Source organism: Theropithecus gelada, chromosome X, assembly GCF_003255815.1.
Source record: "Theropithecus gelada isolate Dixy chromosome X, Tgel_1.0, whole genome shotgun sequence".
Classification (NCBI taxonomy): Eukaryota; Metazoa; Chordata; class Mammalia; order Primates; family Cercopithecidae; genus Theropithecus; species Theropithecus gelada.
Genome location: NC_037689.1, coordinates 53616012 through 53637292, shown reverse-complemented (window position 1 = coordinate 53637292; position 21281 = coordinate 53616012). Strand labels below are relative to the sequence as shown.

The following is a 21281-nucleotide window of genomic DNA, read 5'->3' as shown; positions in this document are numbered from 1 at the left end:
AAATGTATAACTATAAATACTTATATTTAAAAAGGAAAAAGATCTCAAATCAATAGCCTAAGCTTCTACCTTAAGAAACTAGAAAAAGAAGAGAAAAGTAAATCTACAGTAAGCAGCAGGAAGTAATAACAATTAGTGTGAAAAAAATCAAATAGAGGAAGAAAATATAATAGAAAAAATCAACAAAACCAAAATCTAGAAATTTTGTTATTTGAAAAGGTCAACAAAATTGACAAAGTTTTAGCTGATTGGTTAAGAAAGAAATGTTCAAATTATTAATCTTAGAGAAAAAGAGGGTGTGTTACTACCAACATTACAGAAATAAAAATAATTAAAAGAGGGTATTATGAACAACTAAGCAAACAGATAACCTGGATAGATCTATAACAAGAAATTGAATCGGTATTAAAAACTTCCCCCAGTGAAAGGCTCAGACCCAGAAGTCTTCACTGATGAATTCTACCAAACATATAAAGCAACTCTTCTAAAAAATAGAAGAGAAAGGAATACTTCCTAACCAGACAAAGATATCACAAGAAAACAAGCTACAGCAATATGCCTTATGAAAATAGACTTGAAAAGCCTCAAAAAATTATCAAACCTAATACAACAACATATTAACATGATTGCTACCATAACCAGGTGAGATTTATCCCAGGAATATAAGGTTGGTTTGACATCCAAAATTTAATCAATGTATTATACCATAACAATAGAATAAAGGACAAAAAATCATATGGTCATCACAATAATTATAGAAAATTCATGTGACAAAGTACAAAACCCTTTCAAGCTTGAAAAATAGAGAACACTTAACAAATGAAGAATAGAGGGTATTGTGAATTGAATAGTGTCCCCCACTCCCAAAAGACATACTAAAAGCCTGAGCCCAGGTACCTGCAAATGTGACCTTATGTAGAAATAGAGTCTTTGCACATGCAGTCAAGTTAAGATGGTATTTTTATAAGAAGAGGAAAAGAGGCATACACAGAGAGAAGAATGCCACATAAGGGCACTGACCACGGGAAAAACACCATATGATGTTACAGGTAGAGATTAAAGTGCTACAGTTCAAAGACAAGTAAAACTAATGATTAACAGCCATCATTAGAAGCAAGGAAGAGGCAAGGAAAAATTCTCCCCTACAGGTTTTAGCAGGAGTATGGCCTGCTGGAATCTTGATTTTGGATCTAGCCTCCAGAAGTCTGAGACAATCAGTTTTGTCTACCCAGCTACCTGGATTGTGACACTTAATTACAGAAGCCCTAGGAAACTAATACAGACGAGGATTTCCTCAACCTGATAAAAGACAACTACAAAAACTTCCCAGCTAATGTTATTGTGAAACACCGAATGCTTTCCCCTAAGATCAGGAAAAAGTGAAGGATGCCTGGTCTCACCACTTCTATTCAGTATTGTACTGGAAGTTCAGGCCACGGAAATCAGGCAAGAAAAATAAATAAAAGACATCCAAATTAGAAAGGAATAAGTAAAATTCTCTCTACTTGCGGACAACATGACCTTGTAGTTAGAAAATTCTAAAGAATCTATGAAAAATATTAGAAATAATAAAATAATTCAGCAAATTTGTAGGATACAAGATCAATATACAAAATGAATTATTTCATACATTAAAAATGAATAATCTAAAAGTGAAATTAAGAAAATATTTACAATGGCATCAAAAAGTTTTAAAAACTTAGGCATAAAAGAGATGCAAGACTTGTATACTGAAGAATACAAAGCATTGTTGAAAGAAATTAAAGATCAAAAAGAAAAATATCCCATGTTCTCAGATCAAAAGACTTAATATTATTAAGATATCAATATCCCCCCAATTGATCTACAGACTCTATGGAATCATTATCCAAATCACAACTGGCTTTTTTTTTTTCAGAAATTGACAAGTGGATCCTACCATTTCTATTGAAATGCAAGGGATGTAGAATAGTCAAAACAACCTTGAGAAAAGAACAACATTGGAGGACTTAACTTTCCAATTTCAAAAACTACTACAAAGCTACAATTATTAAGAAAATGTGGTACTAGAATGTGAATAGACATATAGATCAATGAAATAGAATTGAAAGTTCAAAAGTAAACATTTGCTTTTATGGTCAACTGATTTTTGACAAGAGTACCAAGACAATTCAATGGAAAAAAATAGACTTTCAAAACCTGGTGCTAGAATAACTGGATATACACATGAAATATAATGAAATTTGGCCCTACCTCACACCATACACAAAAATTAGCTTAAATGTATCATAAAAGAAAACAAATACCCTGATTAAAATGGGCAAAACACTTAAACATTTCTCAAAAGAAGATATATATAAAATGCCAATGGGTTTGTGAAAAATGCTCAACATCCTAATCATTGGGGAAATGCATGTTACAATCGCAATGAGATATCACCTTACACCTGTTAGAATGACTGTTATAAAAAGAGAAGAATGATAACAAGTGTTGATCAAGGATGTGGAAAAAAGGTAACACTTGTATATCATTGGTGGGAATGTGTATTAGTACAACTATTATGGAAAACAGTATGGTAGCTCCTCAAAAAACTGAAAACAGAATTACCATAGGATCCAGCAATTCCACTTCTGGGTATATATCCAAAAGAATTTAAACCAGTATGTCAAAGAGATATCTTCACTCCTGTGTTTATTGCAGCATTAGTCACAAAAGCCATGATATGGAATCAACTTAAGTTTCCATCAATGGATGGATCAATGGATAAAGAAAATGTGGTACATATACACAATGGAGTATTATTCAGCCTTAAATAAAGAAGAATATCCTTTTGTTTATGATAACATGGATGAACCTGGAGGGCATTATGCTAAATGAAATAAGCCAGGCACAGAAAGTCAAATACTGCATGATCTCACTTATGTGTGGAATCTGAAAAAGTCAAACTCACTGAAGTAAAGAGTAGAATGGTGGTTATCAGAGGCTGTGGATTTGGGGGTGGAAAATGGGGAGATGTTGATCAAAAGGGGTAAAAATTTTAGGAGGAATAACTTTTTGAGACTTCATGACACAACGTAGGGACCATAGTTAATAATATTGTATTGTATATTTCGAAATTGCTAAAATAATAGATTTTAAATGTTCTTGCTATAAAATATGATACATATATGAGGTGATAGATAAATAGCTTGATATAATCATTCCACAATGTATACATATATCAAAACATACATTGTACCCCATAAAAGTATACAATTATTTGTCAGTTAAAGCAAAATAAAATTAAAAATAAAAAGTTTTAAAACTTCTGTAAAATAAATTTTATAATAAAATATTTTAATGAATCATGGAGCTAAACATATTAATAAGAACGAAAACTTTAAAACCCATATAAGAAAATGTAGAAATACAATGGATTATGCAATGTTTTCTTAGATATGACACCAAAAGCAAAAGTAACTGAAAAATACATAATTTGGACTTTAACAAAATTAAAACTTTTATACTGCAAGCAATATTGTAAAGAAAGTGAAAATACAATCCTTAGAATGGATAAAAATATTTGTAAATCATATATTTGATAAGATACTTGTATCAAGAATATGTAAAAACTCATAATTCAACAACAAAAAGCATAAATGACTTAATTACAAGTGGAAAAACAGTTTGAATAGGCATTTCTCCAAAGTAGATGTACAGATCTCCATAAGCACATGAAAAGATGGTTAACATCATTGATTATTTTTACAATGCAAATGAAAACCACAATGAGATAGTACTTTTTACCCACTGGGATGGCTAATACAAAAAATACAGACAATAAAAACTGTTGACAAGATGAAGTATACTTGGAATTTTCACATTACTGGTGGAAATGTAAAATGGTGAAACAACTTTGAAAAAAGTTTGAAAGTTCCTGGAAATATTTTTGTAATTTTTAATTTTTGTGGGTACACAGTAGGTATATATATTTATGGGATACAGGAGATATTTTGATACAGGCATACAATGTGTAACAGTCACATCAGGGTACATGGCATATCCCTCACCTCAAGCAATTATCTTTTCTGTTACAAACAATCTAATAATAATCATTTAGTTATTTTTAAATGCATAATAAATTTTTTCGACTGTAGTCATCCTCTTGTGCTACCAAATACTAGATCTTATTCGTTCTATCAAACTATATTTTTGTATTATATATTTCACTACACATTAACCATCCTCCCTTTCCCCCCACCACTACCCTTCCCAGTCTCCTGGAAATATTAAACATGAAGCTACCATATGACAGAACCATTCTACTCTCAAGTGTATGCCCAACAGAAATGAAAATACATATACACAGAAAACCTTTATACAGATGTTCAGAGCAGCATTATTTATAATAGCCAAAAAGTAGAACCAACTCAAATGTCCACCAGCTAAAGAATAAATTTTAAAATGTCCTACATCCAAAAATGGAATATTATTTAGCAATAAAAAGAAATGAAGATCGGCGGAGCAAGATGGCCGAATAGGAACAGCTCCAGTCTCCAACTCCCAGCGCGAGCGACACAGAAGACCGGTGATTTCTGCATTTTCAACTGAGGTACTGGGTTCATCTCACTGGGGAGTGCCGGACGATCGCTGCTGGTCAGCTGCTGCAGCCCAACCAGCGAGAGCTGAAGCAGGGCGAGGCATCGCCTCACCTGGGAAGCGCAAGGGGGAAGGGAATCCCTTTTCCTAGCCAGGGGAACTGAGACACACAACACCTGGAAAATCGGGTAACTCCCACCCCAATACTGCGCTTTAAGCAAACAGGCACACCAGGAGATCATATCCCACACCTGGCCGGGAAGGTCCCACGCCCACGGAGCCTCCCTCATTGCTAGCACAGCAGTCTGTGATCTACCGGCAAGGCAGCAGCGAGGCTGGGGGAGGGGCGCCCGCCATTGCTGAGGCTTAAGTAGGTAAACAAAGTTGCTGGGAAGCTCGAACTGGGTGGAGCTCACAGCAGCTCAAGGAAACCTGCCTGTCTCTGTAGACTCCACCTCTGGGGACAGGGCACAGTAAACAATAACAAACGCAGCAGAAAGCTCTGCAGACGCAAACGACTCTGTCTGACAGCTTTGAAGAGAGCAGTGGATCTCCCAACACGGAGGTTGAGATCTGAGAAGGGACAGACTCCCTGCTCAAGTGGGTCCCTGACCCCTGAGTAGCCTAACTGGGAGACATCCCCCACTAGGGGCAGGAGAACTTCCCCAACCTAGTAGGGCAGGCCAACATTCAAATCCAGGAAATACAGAGAACGCCACAAAGATACTCCTCGAGAAGAGCAACTCCAAGACACATAATTGCCAGATTCACCAAAGTTGAAATGAAGGAAAAAATCTTAAGGGCAGCCAGAGAGAAAGGTCGGGTTACCCACAAAGGGAAGCCCATCAGACTCACAGCAGATCTCTCGGCAGAAACTCTACAAGCCAGAAGAGAGTGGGGGCCAATATTCAACATTCTTAAAGAAAAGAATTTTAAACCCAGAATTTCATATCCAGCCAAACTAAGTTTCATAAGTGAAGGAGAAATAAAATCCTTTACAGATAAGCAACTGCTTAGAGATTTTGTCACCACTAGGCCTGCCTTACAAGAGACCCTGAAGGAAGCACTAAACATGGAAAGGAACAACCGGTACCAGCCATTGCAAAAACATGCCAAAATGTAAAGACCATCGAGGCTAGGAAGAAACTGCATCAACTAACGAGCAAAATAACCGGTTAATATCATAATGGCAGGATCAAGTTCACACATAACAATCTTAACCTTAAATGTAAATGGACTAAATGCTCCAATTAAAAGACACAGACTGGCAAACTGGATAAAGAGTCAAGACCCATCAGTCTGCTGTATTCAGGAGACCCATCTCACACGCAGAGACATACATAGGCTCAAAATAAAGGGATGGAGGAAGATTTACCAAGCAAATGGAGAACAAAAAAAAGCGGGGGTTGCAATACTAGTCTCTGATAAAACAGACTTTAAACCATCAAAGATCAAAAGAGACAAAGAAGGCCATTACATAATGGTAAAGGGATCAATTCAACAGGAAGAGCGAACTATCCTAAATATATATGCACCCAATACAGGAGCACCCAGATTCATAAAGCAAGTCCTTAGAGACTTACAAAGAGACTTAGACTCCCATACAATAATAATGGGAGACTTCAACACTCCACTGTCAACATTAGACAGATCAACGAGACAGAAAGTTAACAAGGATATCCAGGAATTGAACTCATCTCTGCAGCAAGCAGACCTAATAGACATCTATAGAACTCTCCACCCCAAATCAACAGAATATACATTCTTTTCAGCACCACATCGTACTTACTCCAAAATTGACCACGTAATTGGAAGTAAAGCACTCCTCAGCAAATGTACAAGAACAGAAATTATAACAAACTGTCTCTCAGACCACAGTGCAATCAAACTAGAACTCAGGACTAAGAAACTCAATCAAAACCGCTCAACTACATGGAAACTGAACAACCTGCTCCTGAATGACTACTGGGTACATCACGAAATGAAGGCAGAAATAAAGATGTTCTTTGAAACCAATGAGAACAAAGATACAACATACCAGAATCTCTGGGACACATTTAAAGCAGTGTGTAGAGGGAAATTTATAGCACTAAATGCCCACAAGAGAAAGCAGGAAAGATCAAAAATTGACACTCTAACATCGCAATTAAAAGAACTAGAGAAGCAAGAGCAAACACATTCAAAAGCTAGCAGAAGGCAAGAAATAACTAAGATCAGAGCAGAACTGAAGGAGATAGAGACACAAAAAACCCTCCAAAAAATCAATGAATCCAGGAGTTGGTTTTATGAAAAGATCAACAAAATTGACAGACCACTAGCAAGACTAATAAAGAAGAAAAGAGAGAAGAATCAAATCGACGCAATTAAAAATGATAAAGGGGATATCACCACCGACCCCACAGAAATACAAACTACCATCAGAGAATACTATAAACACCTCTATGCAAATAAACTGGAAAATCTAGAAGAGATGGATAATTTCCTGGACACTTACACTCTTCCAAGACTAAACCAGGAAGAAGTTGAATCCCTGAATAGACCAATAGCAGGCTCTGAAATTGAGGCAATAATTAATAGCCTACCAACCAAAAAAAGTCCAGGACCAGATGGATTCACAGCTGAATTCTACCAGAGGTACAAGGAGGAGTTGGTAGCATTCCTTCTGAAACTATTCCAATCAATAGAAAAAGAGGGAATCCTCCCTAACTCATTTTATGAGGCCAACATCATCCTGATACCAAAGCCTGGCAGAGACACAACAAAAAAAGAGAATTTTAGACCAATATCCCTGATGAACATCGATGCAAAAATCCTCAATACAATACTGGCAAACCGGATTCAGCAGCACATCAAAAAGCTTATCCACCATGATCAAGTGGGCTTCATCCCTGGGATGCAAGGTTGGTTCAACATTCGCAAATCAATAAACATAATCCAGCATATAAACAGAACCAAAGACAAGAACCACATGATTATCTCAATAGATGCAGAAAAGGCTTTTGACAAAATTCAACAGCCCTTCATGCTAAAAACGCTCAATAAATTCGGTATTGATGGAACGTACCTCAAAATAATAAGAGCTATTTATGACAAACCCACAGCCAATATCATACTGAATGGGCAAAAACTGGAAAAATTCCCTTTGAAAACTGGCACAAGACAGGGATGCCCTCTCTCACCACTCCTATTCAACATAGTGTTGGAAGTTCTGGCTAGGGCAATTAGGCAAGAGAAAGAAATCAAGGGTATTCAGTTAGGAAAAGAAGAAATCAAATTGTCCCTCTTTGCAGATGACATGATAGAAAACCCCATTGTCTCAGCCCAAAATCTCCTTAAGCTGATAAGAAACTTCAGCAAAGTCTCAGGATACAAAATTAATGTGCGAAAATCACAAGCATTCTTATACACCAGTAACAGACAAACAGAGAGCCAAATCAGGAATGAACTTCCATTCACAATTGCTTCAAAGAGAATAAAATACCTAGGAATCCAACTTACAAGGGATGTAAAGGACCTCTTCAAGGAGAACTACAAACCACTGCTCAGTGAAATAAAAGAGGACACAAACAAATGGAAGAACATACCATGCTCATGGATAGGAAGAATCAATATCGTGAAAATGGCCATACTGCCCAAGGTAATTTATAGATTCAATGCCATCCCCATCAAGCTACCAATGAGTTTCTTCACAGAATTGGAAAAAACTGCTTTAAAGTTCATATGGAACCAAAAAAGAGCCCGCATCTCCAAGACAATCCTAAGTCAAAAGAACAAAGCTGGAGGCATCACGCTACCTGACTTCAAACTATACTACAAGGCTACGGTAACCAAAACAGCATGGTACTGGTACCAAAACAGAGATATAGACCAATGGAACAGAACAGAGTCCTCAGAAATAATACCACACATCTACAGCCATCTGATCTTTGACAAACCTGAGAGAAACAAGAAATGGGGAAAGGATTCCCTATTTAATAAATGGTGCTGGGAAAATTGGCTAGCCGTAAGTAGAAAGCTGAAACTGGATCCTTTCCTTACTCCTTATACGAAAATTAATTCAAGATGGATTAGAGACTTAAATGTTAGACCTAATACCATAAAAATCCTAGAGGAAAACCTAGGTAGTACCATTCAGGACATAGGCATGGGCAAAGACTTCATGTCTAAAACACCAAAAGCAACAGCAGCAAAAGCCAAAATTGACAAATGGGATCTAATTAAACTAAAGAGCTTCTGCACAGCAAAAGAAACTACCATCAGAGTGAACAGGCAACCTACAGAATGGGAGAAAATGTTTGCAATCTACTCATCTGACAAAGGGCTAATATCCAGAACCTACAAAGAACTCAAACAAATTTACAAGAAAAAAACAAACAACCCCATCAAAAAGTGGGCAAAGGATATGAACAGACATTTCTCAAAAGAAGACATTCATACAGCCAACAGACACATGAAAAAATGCTCATCATCACTGGCCATCAGAGAAATGCAAATCAAAACCACAATGAGATACCATCTCACACCAGTTAGAATGGCGATCATTCAAAAGTCAGGAAACAACAGGTGCTGGAGAGGATGTGGAGAAATAGGAACACTTTTACACTGTTGGTGGGATTGTAAACTAGTTCAACCATTATGGAAAACAGTATGGCGATTTCTCAAGGATCTAGAACTAGATGTACCATATGACCCAGCCATCCCATTACTGGGGATATACCCAAAGGATTATAAATCATGCTGCTATAAAGACACATGCACACGTATGTTTATTGCGGCACTATTCACAATAGCAAAGACTTGGAATTAACCCAAATGTCCATCAGTGACAGATTGGATTAAGAAAATGTGGCACATATACACCGTGGAATACTATGCAGCCATAAAAAAGGATGAGTTTGTGTCCTTTGTAGGGACATGGATGCAGCTGGAAACCATCATTCTTAGCAAACTATCACAAGAACAGAAAACCAAACACCGCATGTTCTCACTCATAGGTGGGAACTGAACAATGAGATCACTTGGACTCAGGAAGGGGAACATCACACAGGGGCCTATCATGGGGAGGGGGCAGGGGGGAGGGATTGCATTGGGATTTATACCTGATGTAAATGACGAGGTGATGGGTGCAGCACAGCAACATGGCACAAGTATACATATGTAACAAACCTGCACGTTATGCACATGTACCCTACAACTTAAAGTATATTAATAATAAATAAATTTTAAAAAAAAATGAAATACTGATATGCACTGTAACATGGGTGAACCTCAAAAATATGCTAAGTGATAGAATCCAGTCACAAAAGACCCCAAATTGTATCAATACATTCATATAAAACATCCAGTAAAGACTGAAGGAAGAGGAGAATAGACAATAGAAAGGGATGGTTAATTGGTATGGGTTTCATTGGGGGCAAATAAAATGTTCTCAAATTAGATCATAATGATGGTTGCACAACCCTGAATATATTAAAAACCAGAAAATTATGCACTTTAAGTGGGTGAATTTTATGGTATGTTAAAAAGTATATCTGCATGCCATTGACTACAGATCTTTTCTTATTTTTTCAAGTTTATGAACACAGTTTTAGAAACATAGTCTCCATTTTTCTCTTTCATGAAACTGCTTGCCAGCTATAGAAATGAAAAAATAGCCATGTCTGTGGAACATAACTGCTACCTAGATGGGAGCCTCCATCACACAATGGATAGGGAGCTATTTTCTTTTATGGTCAAGATAGGCAGGTTCTGTCCTATACAGTATATTCTGAGATGTTACCTGTAGCTCAGAAAAACAGGGATATTGTTGCTCTAAACATTCCTCAACATTTATACGGCTTCCTATTTATTAATAAGAGAACCTATTCTTTATGTGTCGTTATGCTAGTTTATTCTGGCCCTGGTCCTGGTCCAGGACTAACTGGAGGTATTAGAATGGCCCTACTCTATGTGAAACAAGGTCATATCTCAATAGGTATGTCAGTGAGCATAGGCCAAGCTACAGTAATAAGCAATCTCAAATCTAGAGGCTTAATAGTCTATATTTTACTCATGTTACATGTTCGTTGTAGATTGATGAGAGTGTTCTACTTAGCTTAGTCACTCGGGGACCATGGCTGATGTTATCTCCATCTTGGTACATCCTTTCATGATCATAGAGGCAAGGAACATGGTTCTTGAACCTTCTGCCTAGAAGTGACAAGTAGACAAAACCAGTCACATGGCCATTTCTGAGTTCAGTGGGGATGCCGACGTATAATCTTCTGGCATGAAAAGGCACTGGATATTTGAGAACAGTAATGCAGTCTACCACAATATGCTCATGGGGTTTGAAAAGGAGCTGAAAAATGCCATTTTCTGGGGTTCTGTCCTCTGGCATTGTTTCTGGAATCATTTCCACCCATCCATTTCTACACTCTCTCAACCGACTTTTCTCAGATGCCTGGGGTAGCTAGGTGATTTGTTAATTACAACATTGCTTAAGCCTTTTAATAAAGTCAGCAAATTAAAGAGAGAGCCCAGATAAAGAGAATGCTTTCAAAAATGTCATAATGAAATTAAGGTAACGAAGCACTTAGAGACCTCTCCTCCCTTCTTTTTGTATAAAACTTATTCCAAAGAAGCTGGAAGAGAAATGGGGCCTGAAAGTAAAGAGGGGAAAAATATATTGTATGCTATTAGTTTAATTATAAAAATTCATTACATGAAGCCATGTAAGACAGAAAATAATGGAACTCTAATGGGTTGGCCGATAACACATTTACTAGTCTGCTCTCAGCTCATAGTCATTGTTGAAAGGACAAAAAAGTAACGGCGTTGGTATGTAGTCTTCAAAGCTATTGTAAAGATTAATCATTTTCAGTAAGCTGGAAAATGAGGGCCATTTTCTTAAATAGTATGCCCTGTATAGAGTGTTACCTTCTGAAACAGAGTTGTTTGGTAATGTCAGAGGTTTAATAGATGAGTCTTGAAGTTAATGGTGAGAGGCTTTTACTTTTGAAATGGCTTTCTTACAGCTATTTTAACATTTCTATTATAAATCCATAACAAGGTTTTATAGGTCGTTTTAATTCACACAAGGAAGGAAGAAATTGTGCTTCTCTTTTCCCAATAAGGATTTATAGAACATTAATTCATTTTTGGGACCAAATTGTTTAGCGATTTTCAAAAATAAAATATGTATTTTTCTGCTATCTTTTTTTTTGGAAATGCCTTACTTTATTATACATAGTAATTTTCCAATCATGCTATAATCATCAAGATTATTTTATATTCTTCAAAGCTCAGTTAAAATAAACCCAATCCTTTTCCTTCAATTTCTTTATATGGATGCGTAACTTCTTTAACTGAATTGAAATGAGAACTGAATTGAGAGTCCAGAAACCTGCATTTTTATGATGACTCTTTCACTGACTAGCTATGTCACCTTGAACAAGTCACTTAACCTTTCAGAGCATTTATATTCTCGTGTGGACAATTATGGAATTGCTCAAAAAGGAAGAAGATACCAAAAGATGAAAGTGAATATTTAGGTAGGGGTCATATCCTTCGGGGCCTTGTAATCCAAAGAAAGAGGTTGGGACTTTGTCTTGTAGGTAATAGCACCAATTGAAAAGTTTTACGCAGAGGAGAAATGAGGTTCTATTTGCATTACAAAAAGATCATTTAAGCAGTTGTATGTAGATGGAAGGGTGGTTTGACAGTGGAGGGAGGGAGCCAATAAAAAAGATTATTTTAGTACCTGAGCAAGAGATGACAGGGACATAAATTAAGGTAGTGTCAATGGAAGTAGAAGATTTGGATATAAGGAAAAAAAAAAAAAAAACTTATGATACAACTACCCTGGGGATACGTTCCCTGCCTCCTTCTCCAGTTGAGGACCAACATATAATCAGATTGATCCAGAGACAGAATTTTGGAGAACATTAATATTTAAAGGACAGGCAAAAAAAAAAAAAAAAAATCCTTGAAAACGAAGAGAATACAGAGGTGACGGACCCAAAGAGTGGAAGCCAAGAAAGCAGAGAACTTCAAGAAGAGAATAGTCAGCAGCACCAGTTGCTGCAAATAAATCAAGTAAATAAGAACGTAAATCTTTCCATAGGCATTGGCTTTTGGTAACTGAATCAGTTAACTATCTTCACAAATGTGAGTGGCATATAGCAATAAGCCCATATTGCCTTTCATGAGTTTACAGCTTGGGTGGGGTGGCACTTCTTCATGCTGCAGGTTGATTGGGGTCGCTCTGCTCCATATGTCACTCATTCTCCTCCTGAGATGAGTAGGCTAGCCCAGAGCATGTTTGTCTTAAGGTAATGGAGAAGTGCAAAATGGATAGCCACACTGCATAAATACATTTCAAGCCTCTGCTTGTGTTACTTCTATTAATATCCCACTGGGATTAGGCAAAGCAAGTCACATGACCAAGCTCAATGTCAAGGGCATGCTGTCTTTTGTAGGAAGAACTTCAAAGTTACTTAGCAAAGGGCATGGATACAGGGAGAGGTAAAGAATTGGGGCCAATAATTCAATTTGCCATAGTGACTTCTGTCAGAATAGTTTTAGTGGAACGACAATGGCAGAAACCTGATTTTCATGAATTGGAGAGTGGCAGGAATGTAATCAAGTTGAGATAATGAGTGAATATCTGCCTTCTAAAGAGTGTGACTGTGGAAGGAAAGAAAATGATAGAGTGCAGAATATTGTTGTTGTTGTTTAAAGATGAGAGAGACACTCATGCTTGAAGTCTCTAGAGAAGGACCTCACAGAGAGGCAAGAAGTTGGAACACACAAAGAGAGAGGGAGTATGTGGAGGAGGATCCCAGAATAGATGGGTGCCCAGATGGTGAAATCAACTTCCAATAGCAGAAAAGTCGCCTCTTCCTCTGAGACTAGAGAGAAGGATGCAAGATGTAAAGTCTGATATTTCATGAAATATATGTTTGATATATTCAATTTCCCCTGTGGAACTGTAGGTAGGGTCATTTACTGTGAGATTTCTTTCAGTTCATGTTGTCAGGAATTAGTCTATAAACCACATTAGGTATTTCAAACAGAGGAAATTCAATACAGAGGACTGGCTGCTCCACAAGAATGAAGGAGCCGACAAACCCAACAGAAGACAGTGAGGCAACCCGGAGTTTAGTAACTTCAGGAAACTATTACCACCTCAAGGTTTGGGGAACCAACAAGTTTTACCAAAGCCCAGAAACCAGAACCATCGGGTGCTAATTCAACCACTATAAGGTCTGCACAGAAGGTACTGGAATTACAGAGGGAGCAGCTGTCCAGTGGGAAATGGAGACATAAAGGAGATACTGCCAAGACAAAGAGAGAAGGGGGATAATTCTCTTGTTTCACCCTTTCTCATGCTCTTCTATCTCCCACTAGTGTGTTTCATGACTTAACCTAATTAGAAGTCAGCTAGCAAGAAATCCCAGGAAATTCTGAGCTCCTATGGGAGTTAGTACATCTCAATACTGAGTGGAGTAGGAAATGGGTAGAGAATGGATCTAAGAGCAAACGACCTCTTAGTGGTTAGCTAACAGAGCTAAATTTTTCCATGAATCCCTTGGTTCGTGAATGTAAATACAGTATCCAAGGAAAAATAACAAGTCCAACATGTAGAACTTTGTTCATAAACATATTAGGATCCTGTTTCATAATTTTCCAAGCAATTGGTTGATTTTGATACCTCAGGACAAGCCGGAGGCATGGGCAGAGCAAGTAACCCCATCCTAGTTTACAGATGACAAAACTGGCATTTACAAGGTTAGTGACTTCCTTAAAATCAAACTGCAAAACAATGGACAAGCAAAACTTCCTGGGAAGATGCCCTTTCATTACTCTGCACTGCCTTTTTTGAAGTTCCTTTGAGACACACTCATTAAAAATTTAAATAATAGTTCACCTGGAACAAACATTTATTTTACTTGTAGGTGAATATCACAAAACACATTTTAAAAGCAAATTTAACCAATATTCAACCTTAAAATTTTAATGATAGAGCTTTGCACTCACTTTTATCTTCCAAGTTAAAGGGAGAATTTTAGAGTTGCAGCATTTCTAGACAATGTCTATAAAACAGTGAGCTACTTGCTTTGCGTTCAGAAGGGGCTCACACTGTGGGGAATATAGTTTGACTCATTAAAATTAGTAGTAGATGTACTAGCAGTAGTGATGATGATGATGATAATGATGATGATGTTGATGATGCTGATGATTAATATTTATGTAATCCTTCGGGCATGCCAGGCACCTTTGTAAATGTTCTCCCTGAATTCTCTAAGTTAACCCACACAATCATATTTCCACATAAATACTGTTAATATTCCCATTTAGCAAAGGAGGAAACTGAGGCACAGAAAAGATATTTAACTTTCCCATTTGCCATATAACTACTAAGTGATCACGCCAGGATTCAAACCTAGCAGGCTCATTGTATTGCTCAGGCTTTTAGCTACTCTTTCACTTCCTCTTCTCTTTTCTACCATGTAGGGTCAATATCACTAAAATAAGTTCTTACAAAGAAAAAAAAAAGAGAGAAGATAAAGTAGAAAAAAATACTTGAAATTCTTGAAATTAATTCAGGTTGTCTCATAGTTCACAATCACTTTTTCTGCCTAAAATACTGTGAATATATATATCAAGCACATATTGCAGTAGTAGCATAATGGGTTTGAATATGAAAAATTTCTTTCCTGGTTGGGGAAACAACCTTTTGGGGATTTAGCATTTTATATTCTTCATAGAAAATACACACACATACACATACACACACACACACATACACAAAGGCAATCTTTTTTTATAAGCTAGTGCTCACAGTATTTTAAATTTCTTCACACACCGTGATTACCACACAAGCAATTCCCTGTGGTGTACACCATTGTAAATGGAATTCAGAAAGAGAAAAGGGAGTGTGTGAAGTCTATTGTAGTTTTGAATTTACACTCCTTCTGAGGTCTGGAGTTATCCCCATAGTAAATTTCACAGCGGTGGGCAAAACCGGTCAAGGTCATGGTTCCTAGTGTGAATGACACTTGGGTAAAGCCCAAGATGGGCGGGCAGAATATTACTGTAGGAGAAAGGGAAAACATTCTGTTGTGGGGAATGTCTTTAAGAAGGGAGAAAAGAGAAAGGCTACCTTTGAGAACCTTTGTGTTTATATAAGGGCCTGAGCCCCCTCAATGTCAGTCAAGATCAGTGGGAGTTTTACTTTTTAATCCTACATCCTCACAAAACCTGGGCAGCATTCAGTGAGGGTTAGCACTCAGTCAGGATTTCCTTAGGTATAACAGTCCTAACTTTCTCTGTGAATACAATTTTGCAGAAAAATATATGGCACGCGTATTTCTGCCTTTCAAGCATTAAAGTTCATCAAAAAGCTCTGGTCTGACATCAAGACTCACTCTTTACTACCTTGTTTAGTAGGAAATCTCTCATTTAACTCTAGCTTGCTATTTCTTTCAGAGATTTTGGAAAATTCCAGGATAGGTTATTCATAATTTTAGGCATTTTTATGATCTATTGATTATGTTTTTAGATTCATTAGCACCTTCTGCATTTTATGTTTTTTAATTTTAACAGCTTTTTTGAAGTGTAATTGATATACAAAAACTGCATACAATTATATGGGCTAGAACATGTGCACATAACCATAAAACCATCCAAATAGTATAACCTCTTATATCTAGACTTTTCAAATAAGAACCTATGAGTGATGGGTGGCTTCCAAGGTTATTTAACTTGCTTGAGTAAAATAAATGATTTTAATTATATATTTACTAAAAATTTTGTTTTTATTTTGTATTCCTGAGCTTATACATATATGCTCTGATATTGGTCCATCGTAAGTATTTTGTTAACAATTCACTCTTTTATAAAAGGAATTCACTTGAAAAAAAGGTAACCAAGTTATTGTTCTCAGTTTTGTGGATGTTTATGCTATTAATTAGAGATTTAATAGATGAGAGATAATAAGCTCTTCTTTTAAAATGCAAATAGCACCCTCTGGATAGTAAGGGCCAATTACATGTTCTTTCGTATCTTGGAATACATTACTTTTATCACTTTAGGTTTGGCTTAAGTGAGGAGGAGAAGGGAAGAAGTGGTAATTTTGTACCCTAGGAAATTTCTAGAAAAGGCAAGCCTTTGGCAAAAGTTCCCTAAGAAGGGCTTTCAAATAGTGTGAGGATCTGAAAAGTGGAAAATAGAAACTGCAGTGCTTGATAAAAGGAGTATAGAAGAAAAGGCAGGCATTCCACGAGGATAAATGTTAATTGTTTTGTAAGAGCAGCAACTATGTTCTGTGCCTTTAGACACTGTCCTCTGCTTTCATAGCAAAAGTCAGTGATATTGTCATTAGCTTCTTGGTAATAGTTTGGTAATCTGGATCTATTTGCTATATGCAGTAAATACTATTATTTAGTTTGATTCTAGGATGTTTTAGTTAACTGAGAAATTACCTTATATATAGATTGTATATGTTTAATAGGAGTTCAACCAAACATGCTGAAATTATGCTGAGAATACTGTTTGATTTTTATTCTGTACATATCATACTAACACAAAAGAACAAATATTAAAAACAAAAATGATTTTTCTCCTCAGAAGCATTATTTTCAATTTCTTCCATTTTGTGTTCAGCTCATAATTACGTATTCTTAGAGATAAAAAAAACACAGTGTAGTTAAAAATTGTGTTCTGTTTTTTACACAAGAAAATTGTGTTCTTTTTACAGTGATTACTGTGTGCATTTGCTCTATATTGTACCATCAGAATGGTGTATTATGTTCTTTTAATGTCCCTGAATTAAACATTGACATTGTTTCTCTTTTTTTTTCTCTTGAGATGGAGTTTTGCTCTGTCACCCAGGCTGGAGTGCAGTGGTGCAATCTTGGCTCACTGCAACTTCTGCCTCCTGGGTTCAAGCAATTCTCTGCCTCAGCCTCCTGAGTAGCTGGGATTACAGGAGCCTGCCACCATGCCCAGCTAATTTTTACATTTTTAGTAGAGACGGTGTTTCACCATCTTGGCCAGACTGGTCTCGAACTCCTGACCTCATGATCCACCCACCTTGGCCTCCCTAAGTGCTGGGATTACAGGCATGAGCCACTGCACCCGGCCTGTTTCTCATTTTTTTACTGCTTTGGTTAATGAAGATTTTAAGTCATATAGTGTATTGATCTTCTTTTGAAGATTGTATTAGGCTAAAGTACCAAAAGTGAGATTACTGAGTCAATGGGAATAAGCATTTGTATGTCACTTGGTATCTATTGCCAAATTGTCCTAATAGATACTGTCCCCAGCAGTAATACATGAATGTGCTAGTTTTACTGGTCTTTTAAGCTTTGAATTTTATTTTTTGTTAATTTAATTGGTGTCCAATTGTATCTTTTCAATACTTGAAAGTTAACTTTTTTCTTTTTAAATAAAATCATCCTACTCTTTCTCTTGTTTCAACTACCTGTTCCTGTTCCTCTGTCCATTTATCAATGACTTAACCCATTGTATTAAATTTGATATAACTATCTTAACAATTAGTATTATCTTAATGCTTAGAAGCCTCCTCTCTGCACTTGCAGAAATGTTTAATAGAAATTTCAGGTTGATATGCTTCGAAACAAACCCTACCATTAATCGACTTCTTTCTTTGAAATATGTTTCAAGTGATTAGATAGCAAGTTTGAAAACACTGAATTACCAAAGACAAACAACGAAGAAAATGTAGGTGATTTGGTTTAGCAAGATTCTTATATTTTGACTTTTATTCCAATTTTAAAGTAGGATATTCTAAAAGTATTTTGATCCTTCAAAAAGTTCGTAACTAGAATAACAGTACTATTCTTCTGTTGTTCAATATTTTCTGTATGCACGTTTAGTTGAACGCCAGTAGATGGCACTAATTACATAAACGATTCAACAAGTTAATGAAGAGGAAAAGAAATGTATGAGATTTTTTTTTGGTTCAAATGTTGTTATATGTTACGTAGTCAACAATTACATATGAGCTTATTTTTGTAGTTTTTTTCTCTTGTGATAAAACAATTAAGCCCACTTTATTGCCAATTAATTGCTACTAAGTTGAAATAATTGATACTGGTTGTTGCTCAGGATGCTGCATTTGAAAAGTTTGTCCTGAAAGGTGGGTTACCTTATACTGTCATGACTGACTAAATCAACATGGTAGGTTAAAAGCAATCTAATATACGTATTCTGACCTGAGGATTCAGAAGCTGTTTACGAAGTATTTTAAGACACTCCCACTGGAGATTTCAGAAAAAAACTGACATTCATTCTCTTTCTCATAAAAATCTATAGCAGTTGGCCAAAGACCTCCGCCAGTGGCAGATAAATGTAGATGTGGCAAATGACTTGGCCCTGAAACTTCTCCGGGATTATTCTGCAGATGATACCAGAAAAGTCCACATGATAACAGAGAATATCAATGCCTCTTGGGGAAGCATTCATAAAAGGTATGAATTACATTATTTCTAAAACTACTCTTGGCTATAATAATGGGGTGGTGAAACTGTATGGAACATGAAGATTTGTTTTTCCAATCCAGCTAAACTGGAGCTTGGGAGGGTTCAAGATGATAAATACCAACTAAACTCACTGACTTGGCTCAGACTTCTATTTTAAAAATGAGGAACATAAGATCTCATTTGCCCATTGTCACAAAAGTAGTGACATAACCAACAGATTAAACAAAAAGCAAAATACTGATTTATAGCTAGAAGAGCCATTTATCAGTCTACTTTGAGAACTCTATCCAAAGTCCAAAGAATTATCTTTCTATCTTATCATGGCACACACTGCCTTACCTGTTATTTGATAAATAAGTCACTTTGGGATTCATGATGGAGTTATAGCTGTCCATGGTATCATCCTCGTGTCTCACTCCACACACCCAATGGGAAAATTTGTGGAGGGTAATATGACTCATCACTTCATTTCCCATTATATATCTATGGAAATTAACAGCTCTTATAGACAGTATCTCCTCAAACTAAGCTTTGTACCCTTATTATACCTCTCTTGATCTCTACTGCTTTTTTCACTAGCATTTATTCCAATTATAAATAAAAATATAAAATTATGAAACTAATTGTTAAATATTTGTCCTTTAAATTAATCTGAATGCCATGAGGACAGAGATTTTGTCTTTCCTATGTGATATATCCCCAGATCCTGAACCACGTGATATAAAAATTGGGAGCTAGTAAATGTTTTTTGAATGATGATTCCCTTTGCAGAATGTACAATTACCTTGTGCCAGCTGAAAAAATAGTACCTGTACAACATGAGGAAGACCATGGTGAAAAATAATTGAGTTCCAAAATATGACATCAATTACTGAAAAAATAAGCTCAGTGATTTTTAACGAGAAGTAAAAGCCACCATTGGGGCCAAAACAGATTTTGAACTAAGAGCAGGAAGTCTTAGGAGAAATGAGATAATGATATATAGAAATTAAGAGACCAACTAAATTTTGAAACTAAGCTAGACATTAGACAGTAAAAACTCCTATGAAGCTGAATTTAAGCTAGTGACCCTGGAGAATAGAGCAACTCTAATCCTGAATTCCAGACAGTAAGTGTATAGATGGAAAAGAACATGGAAAAGAAGATTCAACCTAATGTTGGAAAGTTTTAATTGGAGCCCTATGAAAAAGACCTCGATGGAGAAAGGGCAAACTTGAATATGGAACTGATATTTGGAAATTTTCTCATAGTAACTACTTTTTCTCAATGGCAAGACTTGGACTTTCTTCTCAAAATACAGATCTTGTATGTGTTCAATTAAACAGGGACAGATTAGGTTCAGGAAGAATTATTCACATGGAATCAGTTGGTATCAGAGAGTCAACCATTAGATCTTAGTGGGAAATATCTGCTTTCCAAAGAGAAGCCTTTTTGGAAAAGTCAATTAAAGTCAGAGATTAATTTGATGAGTTTAGGGAATATAAACTAAGGAGCCAAGAAAAAAGCTTGCTCATGGTATGAAACTAGAGCTTCAGGACACTGGTCTATTCTATCTGTACTACTCTTTCTGACAGACCCCTCTCTTCATTCTCATGCTCCTTGATGGCCCAAGCAACTCTTTCAGTTTTTAAAAAATTGTTTTATTAAGGTCTTTGGATTCTTCATGGGAATGACTTCCAGTTGATATTTTTTGGCTTGTTTCCAAAAAGCTATCAGCTAAGGAATGCATATAGTTACTTCCCCTGTGGGTAAAGTAAATTAGAATTTTAGAAACCAACTCACATTTTTGGCCTGTAGAGAATCTGCAATTCACCGAGCTACTTCTGACTCATGTCTATAAAGTTCTTCCCTGTTCTTTTCTCACTTCACATGTACCCTGTACAAGAATTCATCCGCTTTTATAGTTTCAGTCTGTTGATGACTATCCATCTATAATTCCAGCTGAGAATGATCTTTTGAGTTTTAGACATATAGAGATCACTGCTTTCTTTCTATGTTAATGTCCCACAGGAACTTCACATTGAAGAGGTCCAAAGCTAAACTCATCTTTGCCTTCTTCCAATCTCTTTCTCCAAATGCAACCTACTTCTGTTGTCCTTGTCTTAGTCCTTTTTGTGCTTCCATAACAGAATACCACAGACTGGGTAATTTATAATGAACAGGGATTTGTTGGCTCATATTTCTGGAGGCTGGGAAGTCCAAGATCAAGGAGCTGGAATCTGGTAAGGGCCTTCT

General features: G+C 36.5%; 1 protein-coding gene across 1 annotated transcript in view; it reads left to right on the top strand.

Annotated features, from left to right (window-relative positions):
- Nucleotides 1–21281, top strand: part of DMD (dystrophin) — a 2044437-nt gene that overhangs the window by 1489286 nt on the left and 533870 nt on the right. Inside the window, exon 53 of the mRNA XM_025371836.1 lies at nt 18880–19034. Within this exon, the coding sequence (XP_025227621.1) occupies nt 18880–19034 (155 nt within the window). The remainder of the gene's footprint in view (nt 1–18879; nt 19035–21281) is intronic.